The sequence below is a fragment of the Cydia pomonella genome, unplaced genomic scaffold, assembly GCF_033807575.1.
Source record: "Cydia pomonella isolate Wapato2018A unplaced genomic scaffold, ilCydPomo1 PGA_scaffold_210, whole genome shotgun sequence".
Lineage (NCBI taxonomy): Eukaryota > Metazoa > Arthropoda > Insecta > Lepidoptera > Tortricidae > Cydia > Cydia pomonella.
In genome coordinates, this window is record NW_026907850.1 from 314,378 (window position 1) to 328,047 (window position 13,670).

The 13,670-nt window shown below is 37.7% G+C and overlaps 2 protein-coding genes across 2 annotated transcripts in view; one reads left to right on the plus strand and one right to left on the minus strand.

Annotated features, from left to right (window-relative positions):
- LOC133533896 (spermine oxidase-like) overlaps nt 1-13,670 on the minus strand; it is a 42,121-nt gene that overhangs the window by 19,969 nt on the left and 8,482 nt on the right. The window lies entirely within an intron of this gene.
- The window catches only part of LOC133533897 (uncharacterized), a 73,820-nt gene continuing 65,975 nt past the window's right edge, over nt 5,826-13,670 (plus strand). The window contains exon 1 of the mRNA XM_061872981.1: nt 5,826-6,481. Coding sequence (XP_061728965.1) covers nt 5,940-6,481 — 542 coding nt within the window. The 5' untranslated portion in view covers nt 5,826-5,939. The remainder of the gene's footprint in view (nt 6,482-13,670) is intronic.

Genomic DNA, 13,670 nt, shown 5'->3' on the forward strand with positions numbered 1-13,670 from the left:
CACACTACAAAAGATGCAAGTTTTTCAATCACGTCGGACAACGTCCTTACCTCAGAAGGTCTGTCATGTCGCTAACATTTTCATACAAACATTGTTGATGTAGTCGGTTTACGATTAACGACTCCGTTGTGATAGAGCAGGTACAGCCCAGTTTTGAATTTTGGTACCTATATATCAGGAGTTGCCAGAATACAAAGTCGAATTTAGATTCTAAATGCCTTCTCAAATTATGCGGTATCGAACGTGGCTGGATATCCTTGTAACTTGACTGAGAAAGACTACGGGGCTTCCTTCCGTTGCTTAAAGACAACCAACAACCTCGTCGAAATTATTTGTCTGATAGGAAACAATGTACAGAAGTAAAGAAAGTGGTTGAAACAGGCACACTTCGGGTTAAAAAATCGTATAGATCAACATTTCGTAACATTGTGTCAGGAGTGCCTCAAGGTAGCAATCTGGGTCCCTTATTGTTCTTACTGTATGTTAATGACCTCCACAAGGCTTCAAATCATAAATGTATTCTCTTTGCAGATGATACTACAATGTTAATAAAAAAGAATGATCAGAGTAAATGTGAATACGAATCCGATATCAATAAAGCTTTATTGGATATCGGTGACTGGACAGTTAACAACAGCCTTCATATTAACCTTAGTAAAACCTGTTATATGCAGTTTCAGTCTCATAAAGCCAATCTTGCCCCGTTAAATATTGGGTTTCATAATATCACATTAGAGGAAAGGGATAGCATAAAATTCTTAGGGTTGCATTTAGATAAGTTCTTGAATTGGAAGGAACATGTTAATTCAGTATGTTCCAGATTAGACCGCTATGTATTTGCCTTAAGAAAAATTAGAAAAACTGTCTCTACCGAAGCTGCACTTTCAGCTTATTACGGATATGTTGCTTCAATTTTAAATTATGGTATTATACTATGGGGAAATTCTGTGGATGTGGAAAGAGCTTTTAAAGTACAAAAACAATGTGTCCGTGCAATCTCAGGCTCTTGGTACCTGGCTCACTGTGAACCGATCTTTAAAACATTAAACATTTTGCCGCTGGCCTGTATGTACATCTTGAAGCTCTGCTTATTTGTCAAAGCACACCCTGAGCAATTTGAATTACGTGCCGATGTTTGGCTAAGAACCCAAAGGATCTATTATAAAAATCTTCTCAATCAGCCGCGTTGTCAATCCGATATTTACAAAAGGAATGTTTATAATATGTGTATCCGAGTCTACAACAAATTACCTGATAGACTGAAAAGTCTCCAAGGCAGGCTATTCAAAACTTCCTTAAAAAAATGGCTATTGACTTACTGTTTTTACACTGTAAACGAATACTTGAATTCTACTACGTTTGACATGTAACTTATTAAACAAAACATCAATTGTTATTATATTTCTTTCTATGACTATGACATTGTAATTATTTCAGTTTTTGATGTAATATTGTATGTTGACATAACTCGTAATGTAATATTAATATAATGTAAAAATGTGTATAGTTTAATATTTGCATGTCGAAAATTTGACTGATACTGGTACAATAACTACAAATTACTGTAACATCTTGTAAGACGTATTATGAGGCAAATAAACGAATTGAATTGAATTGAATTGAATTGAATATCCAGACCACACGTGGGTCAAGAACTTTATACTATTCCTTGAAATTATCACTCATATAGTGCGTTTAGACACTCCTATAATGATCAATGGGAGACGTTGTTTAATTTGAAATAAACTAATTATAAACTAGCGTTAGCTAGTTTGCGTCTGGAACAGCGCCATCTATCAGGAAATAAAGACAACAAACTAAATAGACGCCTTGTCTAATTTTCTGTACAAAACAGTCTACCGATTTTGACGGGGGAGGGGCACGTCTAATGTATGGCCAATAATGAGACTTAAACCCTGTTAAACAAGTATTTAACATCAGGTTTCTACACTGGCAACATTTTACTGTAATCAAGAGTCATTCATAGAGCTCCTTACGTCTGACTGACGTTTGAAATATCAAAACGATTCTAAATTTTCTTATTCTTCTATTAAATGTCTCATCATTGGTGCCGTTACCACATTCAGACAGTTCACACTGTTTCGTTAAAATAACGATATAGGGGTCTCTATATTTAAGGCCGGCTGAAATGAGTGAGGCTTGCGATTTGCGAAGGCCGAAGGCTGAGCTCCGCGTAGGGCCGAAAGCCCGAAGCGTTACCTTAGGGGTTTGGCTGGTTGGCGACCGACCCAATACACGACACGGTCTGAATTCCGAACGAAAATTGTAATATGAACCAACCTTAATTGATCGTCTCTCATGAAATTCTTTTTAACGATTAATACAAAATTACAAAAACTGGACGGTACTTAACAAATAGTAAAAAAATTGTACTCATCAATAATCATTTCAGATTGGTGAATGTATTATATCTTCAAATGAGATGTGTCATATTAATATCGATCGAAGAAATTATTTTGATCACCTAACAAGACATTCCTCTGTTTAAAAGTCTTATTCGCGCTAATCAAATTTATCTTCCAATTCATTCCTAAAGTAAACATGCGGTCATAAGCACCAGGCAAAAAAGAAGCATACAAATTGTGCATTGTCCATGTGTTACATTTTTTATACGAGTAGAACACCTGTAGCAGGTGGCACGGGCCGAGGCAGCCGGTGTCAAGCATCCTGTCTAATGGTGCTATAGCCTGGTTTCTATTAATACCTACAGGTTTTTTGAAATACCAGATGGCAACCAAGTATACCGCCTGATGGTAAGCGGTCAGCGTAGCCTTTGGACGTCTATAACTCCAGATAACACATTACATATTATAACTAACATGCATTAAATAAAAAAATACAATTTAAATTCCATATAAATTTAAATTCCATATAAATTTAAGCCACTTGCGAGCACACGAACGTATTCGACGGAGCTAAAACAGTCGTCGTGGTCGAAACCGGCCGGGAGAGTATATATAAATTTAAATTCCATATAAATGTAAATTCCATATAAATTTAAATTGTATTTTTTTATTTAATGCATGTTAGTTATAAGATGTAATGTTTTGAAAAGATGTGTCGCCGAATTTTTGCCGGTCCATTTTGGGATATCCTCCTAAAATTAAGGAGGGATTTAGATCTTGGGGCAGAGGTGAAGGGTTAGAGCCGGCGCAGCGTTATTTGACGTTCATAAGCGCATTGTAATACGCCTACTTGGAAAATAAACTAAAAATCTTTATCTTTGATACATGCGCGTTCCTGACGATTTAAAAACCTTTACATTCCTTTTTTGAAGAACCCCATACTGTAACCCATCGAGAGAACCTCGGCCGCTCATTCCACAGCCGGAGCGTTCGGCTAAAAAAATGCTATTTCATACATTTTGGCTCATCGACGAAAATGGGTGGAGGTGGTTCTGGTGTCTATGGAGTAACCAATTTTTATCGCGCGTTGTCCTTGTTAAAACATTTCGATGTCGATGTTAAAACTTTCGTATGACTTACCTATATGGTTGAATATGGTTAAAATTATTTTTTACTTCTGATTTTGCGTCCTAACATCTATCAATTTGACATAATTTTCAAAATGATATGGCCTTATATAACAATAAGATTGTTTAGAAAAAAATCCCTTCATGCATGATATTATAATAATAAATTATAATAATAGTTATAAGCGAGTTAAAACTTAGTATTTAAGAATTTTGCATGGGCATCACCTGGACCCGAGTAGCCGCTGATAGGAACGAGTGGAACAGGAGGGAGGAGGCCTATGTCCGTAAATGGACAGCCCAATAGATAATAATTAGATACTATAATACTACTAATTAATATAAACTAATTTATCATCTAATATATATATAAATTAATGTCTTATGCTACTGCTATTTATATTGCTAACTATATAATTATACAAATAATCAAAATAATAATAATGTAATTAATATATCGAACCGTGGAATGTAATCTATTGGAAATAAATGGCTTAATTATTATTATTATTAATTATTATTTAAGAATTTTGCAATGCCCTGACACGGTATCTTGTACCTCCTACTTTACAAATAACACCTGTGTATTGTAATGTACCTGATTATGCAAATAAATAAAATACAAAAAATACAAAAATTTAAAAAAGGTTTTGGCAAATATTTCATTTTTGGTACAAGCTTTTATCGCTGACTGTACGTAACTAGTTTGTTTTATCACAGAGTTCCCATTGCCATGCCACCTCCTGTCTCCACCATCAGATCAAGCTTCATGTTATCATAATATTGCATTGTCTTCCGACTTATATATGTACGTATTTAAATTTCAGTTCGATCAGGAAGTGGGTCAAATTTAACTTCCAATATTTGACCCACAGTAACTAACATACATGCTAACAGGAAACAGGGCAATTTTTTAAGTTATTTACGACGCTATGATTTATGTTTTTAAATTGTTAATTTTAATTTTTTTTTTCATCTTCAAAAATGATATTGAGGTTTCTAATATAATTTTTTTCTAAACTGAATAGTTTGCGCGAGAGACATTTCCAAAGTGGTAAATTGTGTCCCCCCCGCCCTGTAACTTCTAAAATAACAGAATGATAAAACTAAAAAAAATATATAATGGGCATTACCATTGCAAACTTCCACCCAAAATTGGTTTGAACGAGATCTAGTAAGTATTAGTTTTTTTTTAATACGTCATAAATGGTACGGAACCCTTCGTGAGCGAGTCCAACTCGCACTTGGCCACTTTTAATTCTTTTAGGAGATATAGTGTCCCAAAATGTCCATACATAATTCAAAGTTTCCTTTTTGTTACCGCCATACAAAGTATATGGGGAAATGGTAACACAATAGGAAAAAAAATGTGGGACATTTTTTTACACCATTAGGATCGAAAGAGCTCGTGATTATGAGCAAAAGAAACACAAATTTAAATAAAATAAAAAACAAAATTAATGAAAGAAGCATTTTTTTAAAGAAACGCTTTACTAAAAGGTGCAGGTGCAAAATGAAAATCGTTTATAGAAAATGCCAATTGAAACTGAAACAATTCATTATGGTCTCGTGACTTTTCGTGGCATCTGTATCTCGTTACATTTTCTATTTGTTTGTCGTTGTACGATTGTTATTTTCTTCAGGGGGCCTAGTTGTAGGTACCTATAATCATAAAACATTGATATTGTTTTGTTTGTTTATAATGTTACCTATCTTTGACTCTATTATGTTATTTATGATTTAAAGCTTATATTAATAGGTATATTTTTTGGTTAGCTTCCCGATCTTTTGAGCAGTAGGTACCTATGAAAAAAACACATTAAAGAAACATGTAATATTATAATTATATTGTAAAAATTGGTAACTTAGCAACGAATTTCCAACAATGAGGTCCTGCGAACCGTATTGGTTGATAGTGTCGACACATGTATGAAACCTTGTAAATGAAAGTTGCTTTAAGTCATGAAAATAATAAGTTTACTGAATTCCAATTACATATTTCAGACACAAGTATCGAACAGGCTAATATACCTACTCGTACGCTATCAAGGCAAGGAATAAGTAGAGTGCTAATACTCATTAAGACTAAAGACATTGGCATGTAAAAAAATATAAACACCATTCATATTCAACCGTCTTTTTACAATATTTACGAATTCCATTATTATAAACATCTCGAAACAATCCTCAAATTGAAAACAATTAACAGTTACTTGTTGTAAACAATTTGAATAGTTATTTGTTTTGGCCATTGTAACCGCGCCTGAGGAACCGAATGCACCCTGCGCCTGCACTATAACTGACATAATTACGCGCAGGTAAGAGGGGCTCCGCGCTCCGCTCAGTAAGCTCGCGACTGCCGGCGAGACGCACGCCCGCCGCCATTTAAAGCCGGTCGCTATGCCCGCGAACAGGTCCGCGGTATGGCCAGCGGCCTAACCGCGACATGTTGAAGCATGCTCAGCGGCCGCCGGCGGCGAACGATGCCGACCAACGCTATCAGAACATGCCTCGGCGGCCGCACCATCATTTACCCCTCAACGTCTCCACCTTGGATTCCTCCAAGCATTCCGTCGGAGGCACCTCGGCGAGCGTCAGCCCGGGCGGGCAGCCGAATCCGAGCGTGCCCGTCCTGTCTCCCGTTCCCGTCGCGTCTCCACCAAAGATAGCCAATGGAAACGTGAATGGAGCAAGGACTACAACAATTGGGAAATCGAGGAGCATCAGAGCGGCGACCGAGGAAGCGCTCACTTCCTTGGCACTTCTCTGCCTCGTCAGTCTCCTGCTAGCTCTACTGGCGCTGCTGTTCCTTCTGAAGATATCTGCGCCGGCCACAAGTGCTCCTGAAGAGTTCGCCGTAGTGTACGAAGTGACGTTAGCTCTGTGTGCGTTGACGCTCTCTCTGAACCTGTGCTGTCTTCTCGTGTGTGCTATTCAGTTCCTGTTCGCAGTGAAGCTGGTGCATTCCCCATCGGCCCCAAACGGAAGGTGAGTTCACAAAATTCAATCATCCGTCAAGCGGCGGCGCCTTAACCGTTAAGAACGCTTCGAAACTGGTTATATTCACGTTCAGCACTTTAACGCGTATAAAGATTACGTTCAGACTTGCCACGGGACGTCCAAAAGCAAACAGTCTTATCTCGATTCTGGTTATCTTGCACAACGGCTAACTGTACGAAATAAACGTGGTTTCGGCTTTATGGATTTTGTATAATTAATTTAAAGTTCGTTAAACGTAACTGTAGTCGGATTCTTACACAGTTTTTTTGGCATATTATGTTATAATTTTATCTGTACGCTTGGGGTTATCGGTGTTTCCCTCCGCTGGTCGCGGGCAGGTGTTTAACGGTTGCTCATGACGGTTATTGAATGGATACGCAAAAAACTGCGGGATCAAACGGTCGTGTACGCGGTAAATCGCACGAGAGAACAAGCTTCAAATACTTTATTATGTATCATAATGTTTACATCGCAGTCAGCTCATAGTTTTACATAAACAATAAGTACTTACTACAAAAATTGCGGAGATTCTAGTGATAACAGTCGAAGCTAATGAAAATATAAATACTTTTTCTAAGTCTGCTTATAAGGTATCTTAAACAATTACAACTCTTAATTTGTAAATCAGTCATAGCTTGGTATGCTTTATATAATTTGGTTTGTCCTTATCAATACATAGTATTTAAGAATCATCACACTCACAGACTTATCTGATTATCTTTATCTGTGTGTTTTGGTTATTGTCTATTATCACTAATTTGGCATGTCGGACCAAGCCTTCTGTATGGCATTTGCAGTGACAAAGTGGGGCCGTGTCATTATTAATGTCAAATTTCTATGTAAAGATGACGTTTATAATGAACCTCCCTCACTTTGTTATATTTAAATTGGTGCAAAGTTGGCTTAAGGACAGTCCAGACGGGATGATCAAACCGACCGACCGAAAGAAATTAGCGTCAATCTCCAAGTTAATCACCAATTTTAGATTTATGGTGATATTTGAGTGCTCTAAATTAAAATAATCCCCCCAAACGCGAATACTAGCGTCACAAATTGGTATTCTTGCGACCGCACCTCCATTTAATCGGTAATAATTGGCGGTCGAAATCGGCGAGCCAAATTGGCGTTTGCGTCCACACCACCTGATTTGATCAGACAATTGAATCAGATTGGCGTAAATACTAATCAGATAAGCCAACTAGACTATTAAGAACCCACAAACAAAACAAACCAAACGTCTTACTAGGTAGAATCCGTCTAAACTAACTCTGCATCTTTGGAGCGACAAAGTGTAAGTGGTGCTAATATAAACGTCATATTTTCATACAGATTCGCTGTTTATGGTGGGACTTCCACACTTTGTTATTGCAAAGTCTGCGTAGAGTGAGCTTGGTCCCACGCTATGAACCTGTTGAAACATCTTCCTATTTGAAGCCAACAACCGCTCGTTTAAGCGCCATTGCTAAGGAATGTAATAATTGAAAGCTTTTCCATTACTGAACTCATTTGTAACTAACTAATCTAGTAGGTAGGTATGTGATAATTACGCCGTAAGCAGGAGTTTAATGGTCTGTTTTAATATGTCACTCAATAGGTTAGTGAAGTGCGTTAACAAATGTATCATGGGGTCAAATACGTTTTAGAAAAAGGTCACTTTTTTGGCCAATACGATCAAAGTTAACGACTCTGGTTGTACATAGATATACCATTTTTCTTATTTGAGTATCAAGTACTGAAAAAAATTATCCCGTCTGTAAAGGTGCCGCGTAAAAATTAGCTTTAGATTCCCGTAAATTTGTGATATCTACAGGAAAGACGCCAACGACTCCGAACACCTTGTAAAAAAGGTCACTTCCCTGGACAACACAATAAAGTTAACAACTCTGGTATGTACATAGATATCCCGTTTTTCTTGTTTGAGTCTCAAGTACTGATAAAAATTTTATCCGCCTATAAAGTTGCCGCGTAAAAATTTGCTTTAGATTCCCGTAAATTTGCGATGTCTACAAGAAAGACGCGAACGAATTTGCTAAAAAATGTGTATGACCCCATTTCGAAAAACTATGTTTATGGGGAGGGCATGGAAGATATAAGGATTTGATTACAAAATCTAATGAATATTTGTTTACAGTACAGTCAGCATCAAAAGTAGCGGATCAAATAACGCTTCATAAATATCTACCATTCTGTAACGGCTTAACAAAAAGTGATGTCTTTAATATAGAACAACTAAGACCGTAAAAGATATAGGTAGGTACTTTTGAACGTGAATTTTAGAAATGTATCTATATTTGGATAAGTTATCCGGGATGTCACTGTCTGATACTTTTGGCGCGTTGTTTCGTCCGCTACTATTGATGCTGACTGTACATATGGTGCACTTTCCGTGCACAGGTCGAAACTTTAAAGAGCCATATGAACTGTAAAACGTTGTATCGATTTATCACCACTCGTTGCGAATTTCCTATTTTTCTGCACTTGTATATATCGTAAATAACTATTTTGCATTTAAGTGGTTTCATAGAAGCTTTTGTCGCTGACTATTTTTTTTTCAACAGTCAACTAATACCTCATCGAGACAATTCTAATAAACTCGAATGCAATTTATAGGTTGTGTTATTTTATTTCATAATAGTTCCTATGGCCACTTCCAATTTTTTTAATATTACGTCGGTGGTAAACATACGGCCCGCCTGATGGTAAGCAGTCTCCATAGCCTATGGATGCCTGCAACTCCAGAGGCGTTACATCGATCGATGGTACCATAATTATTTCATTGTCACCGATTTTACATTATTTATGTGAAGTTTCAACTCGACCGAATAATGGGAGAGGGTCTAATTTAGCTGACAAGATATGATCATACATACATACATACACGTGTATGGCAAGTTGCAAATGACATGAAAAGTGTGGCCGTTAGAGCTTTGCCACCACCTTTCTCGAACCTTGCCATAACATTGCATCTACATTCTGCTTTGGAAATGTCTTTAAGGGCTTTTATACGTTTTATCTATTAGTAATAAGTATGTTAAAAATATGGCGGTCGTTTTTATCAATTACTTTGCATTTTTAGGGTTCCGTCCCAAAGGGTCAAACGGGACCCTATTACTGAGACTTCGCTGTCCGTCCGTCCGTCTGTCACCAGGCTGTATCTCATGAACCGTGATAGTTAGACAGCTGAAATTGTCACAGATGATGTATTTCTGTTGCCACTATAACAACAAATACTAAAAACAGAATAAAATAAATACTTAAGGGGGGCTCCCATACATAAAACATATTTTTATTGCCGTTTTTATAAATAATGGTACGGAACCTTTCGTGCGCGAGTCCGACTCGCACTTACCCGGTTTTTCTTTTTTATTTGTATGAGGATATTGCAAATCACAAAATCACAGCACATAGATTACTATCCGTTCTATTCCGTTTTTTTCTCCATACAAAGTTAGATCATCATAAATATACACACATTGCATGTTAAATAAAAGATTGTAAAATGTCTTCAAAATCGCAAAATTCCCCGCGGAATTTAATCTACTCGTTATAGTAAGGTGGCGTTCTCTCGTTTCGGAGGCCAAGATTCTTTTTGGATCGCTGAGCCAAAGCAGTTAGTTAGTTAGTTATAGTAAGAACAATTCTCTTGTAAAGGGAGTAAGACGACAGACTTCCGCATTGCTGTGATGTACATTGTGTATGTATGTTTGTCTGTGACCGCATACTCTAAAGATCACTGGAACGCGTTGAGCACTAGGTATAATAGATATACCTATTGAAATGGCTGGATATATTTAGATTTACACTCTATTGTAGCGACTGATGACAACATGTGTTTGTTTGTATTCAAACTTAGGAAATTAAGAGTTATATAGACGTACTTGAGCACTTAATCCGTGTACCTACGTGCTGCAAATATACTGTTAGCGCCTCCTTGGTGCTACCTTTATGCGTTGCTGGCCGCTGATCGCCGTATTCATTTTGAATTCTGTTTTTTGACATTGACGATATATATGCCAATTAATTTTCTTATGGTGTGAAAGATTATATTTTTACAAAGAAGAAATGTATGAATTTATTTACTAAAACTTAAATATATAATAATAAAGTTGATATGTTTGAACGATTGTATGTTCTTAACATATTTTGGTGACCCCGACGTGATCGACGTGACGTTATTTGATCAAATACGCAATATTTGTATGAAGATTGCGCTGAGTTGAAATGAAGATTATCCTTCGGAGAATATCCCAGTTTATCCAATAACGATAACCAGATGAGTTGTGAGTTTAAGCCGGTGAGAGCACGGATGGCTATTGCTGGTACCCATCAACTATCAATCGCTATTTTATCGTAAGTAATTAATGGGTAATTCTACGAAGCGCGAGATTATTACTGTAAGTACCTCTATGTACCTAAATTTGCTTTAATGCGTATGCAAGTATAATTTACCAGTTTAAAATAATCTCGCACCCGCAAAATGGAGGAACTCAAACGTCAAAGAGGAAAAGTTCGAAGAGCTTTAACCCTATTCAAAAAATTCCTCACGCCGTTGTTAGATAAAAAGAATCTAACTCAAGTTCTTGTGAATGAATGCACTCTTAGGTTGTCTAAACTACAGGAGGCATTTAATCTTTTCGATGAAATTCAAACTAATATTGAATTACAGGATGATTCTCAGAGTGAGCTGGATGCTCGAGAGGCCACAGAAAATGAGTTTTATTGTGTAATGGCTCAGGCCCAAGAGGTAATCGCCGCCTTTAAGGAAAAGGACCATCAAGGGGACGAGTTCTTCAGCCAGAGCAGCCGTCAGCGGGAAGGAGCAAAAAATGTGAAACTCCCGCAGCTAAGACTTCCTCCCTTTGATGGAAAGACAGATAAGTGGCTAGAATTTAGAGACCTTTACCTGTCTTTAATACATGACAATGAGAACATTGATGACGTTTGTAAATTTTACTATCTCAAGTCATACCTTCAAGGCGACGCAAGCTTAGTTATTAATTATGTGTCCGTCTCAGCTGAGAACTATCCTATCGCTTGGTCTCTTTTACGCGAGCGATATGATAATAAACGTTTGTTAATCAATCAGCATTTAAAGGGTTTGTTAACATAGAGCCTTTGTCGAAGGAAAGTGATGAGAGTTTACGCAAATTAATTGACAATTTGTCAAAAAATGTACAAGCACTCAAGTCTCTTGGTGAGGAGACCGATAAGTGGGATACCTTGGTTATCTATATGGCCTCGTCGAAACTTGACGTCAGTACCGCGCGAAAATGGGAAGAGTTTCGTAGTGACATAACTTCTCCGTCATTACAGGAGTTTTATAAATTCCTTCGTAACAGAGCTGACGTTTTAGAAACGGTATCTAGCTCGAGGAACGACAAACGTCTAATTCAGACGGATTTAAATAGAAACGATAAACGTCAAAATGTTACTCGAACTAAATGCTTTGTTTCATCTGGCCTGTCACCGAGATCTCCGACTAGCGTGGTGGTAAATGAGTGTCATTACTGTAAGCAGGATCATAGGCTAAGCGATTGTCCCAAATTTAATTCCTTATCGGTTGATGACCGCTTCCTACAGGTGATTCAATGGAAGTTGTGCAAAAACTGTTTACACCCTGGCCACACTGCTTATCAGTGTCGCACCAGTATTGCGTGTAGGGTTTGCAAAAAAAGGCACAATACCATATTGCATAGAGAAGTGATTAATCAGCAGCAAGGTGAAGAGGAAGCAGCTGCCGGACCTAATAATATTTCACGTCCTCAAATGTCAGTATCTTCTTCACCTTCAAGCGTAAGTCAAGAAGCTAAGCCCCAAGCATGACTAGCATTGTCGCGCGCCGATTCGTGGGTCAAGTCACGCTTTATGTATAAAGACGCTAGCGGCGACGCGAGCTATGATGAGACTTCTGATTCGGCTATCCTGACAAACTCGACTGACACGACTGTCACGTTAACAGCGGTAGACCGCCGTCATATTATGTTGGCTACAGCTCTAGTTGAGGTGACTATTAACGGAAACAAGTTTGTTTTGCGCGCGTTGCTAGACAATGGTAGTCAGTCTTCATTTATGACTGAAAAGGCTAAACAAAAGATTGGTTGCAGTACAATTATTGTAAATCGCTCCATTTCGTGTCTTAACAAAATCCCTTTATTTATAAATGAATATTGTGACATTAATTTACATTCACTCCACACGTCATTTATAGCTGAAGTGCGGTGCTATATCATAGCTAAGATTACGGATGAGCTTCCTGCAGTCAAGATAGGAACAAAAGTAGATATTCCTAACAATATTACCCTAGCTGATCCTAAGTTCCAGTCGCCGGCAGAAGTCGATCTCTTGCTTGGTTCTGATATATACTGGGACTTGATTGGGCAAAGAAAAATTAAGCTAGGTATAAGACGACCATATTTAGTAGAAACCGAGCTAGGTTGGATAGTGGCTGGCCCTACGGGGAGGAGGCCCAGGGACTCTACGAGTTCTCATACTATCCGCTGTAACTTTTCACAAGAAATTAAAAACCAGTTGTCAAAATTTTGGGAACTGGAAGAGTTACCTAGTTTGAAATCTGTAGTATCCTCAGATTATACTATTTTAAGTTAGGTTCAAGCGGAACCTCGGAGTTTAAAAACGTTCGTCGCAAATCGGGTTGGTGAGATTCAAGAATTGTCTTATCATACTTCATGGAGACACGTGCCAGAAGAGATGAACCCTGTTGATTTGGCATCAAGTCAAAATGTATGTACCGCCGATATTTGGTTTCAGGGTCCCTCTTTTCTTACTGACCGTATGTCAAATTGGCCATAACTGAATCAGCACCTCAGCGATACTAGTTGCATACCCGAAATGAAAACGTTTACTCTTATTGATAATACAGTAGATAAAAACTACTGTGTCGTAGACTTTGAAAGATATTCGAAGTGTACGACTTTGCAAAGAGTCTTTGCATATGTACAAAGATTTATATACAATTGAAGAAATCTGATAAAGCAATCTCAACTAGAGTCTTTCAGGGATGATCTTTGCTTACTGCAAAAAGATAAACCTTTACCTTTAAAGTCTCGAATACTCAAACTTCTACCATTTATAGATGAGGACAGACTACTACGTGTCGGTGGTCGTATTCAGAATTCTTCAGGCAGTTACACGCAAAAGCACTCCGCATTATTAGATG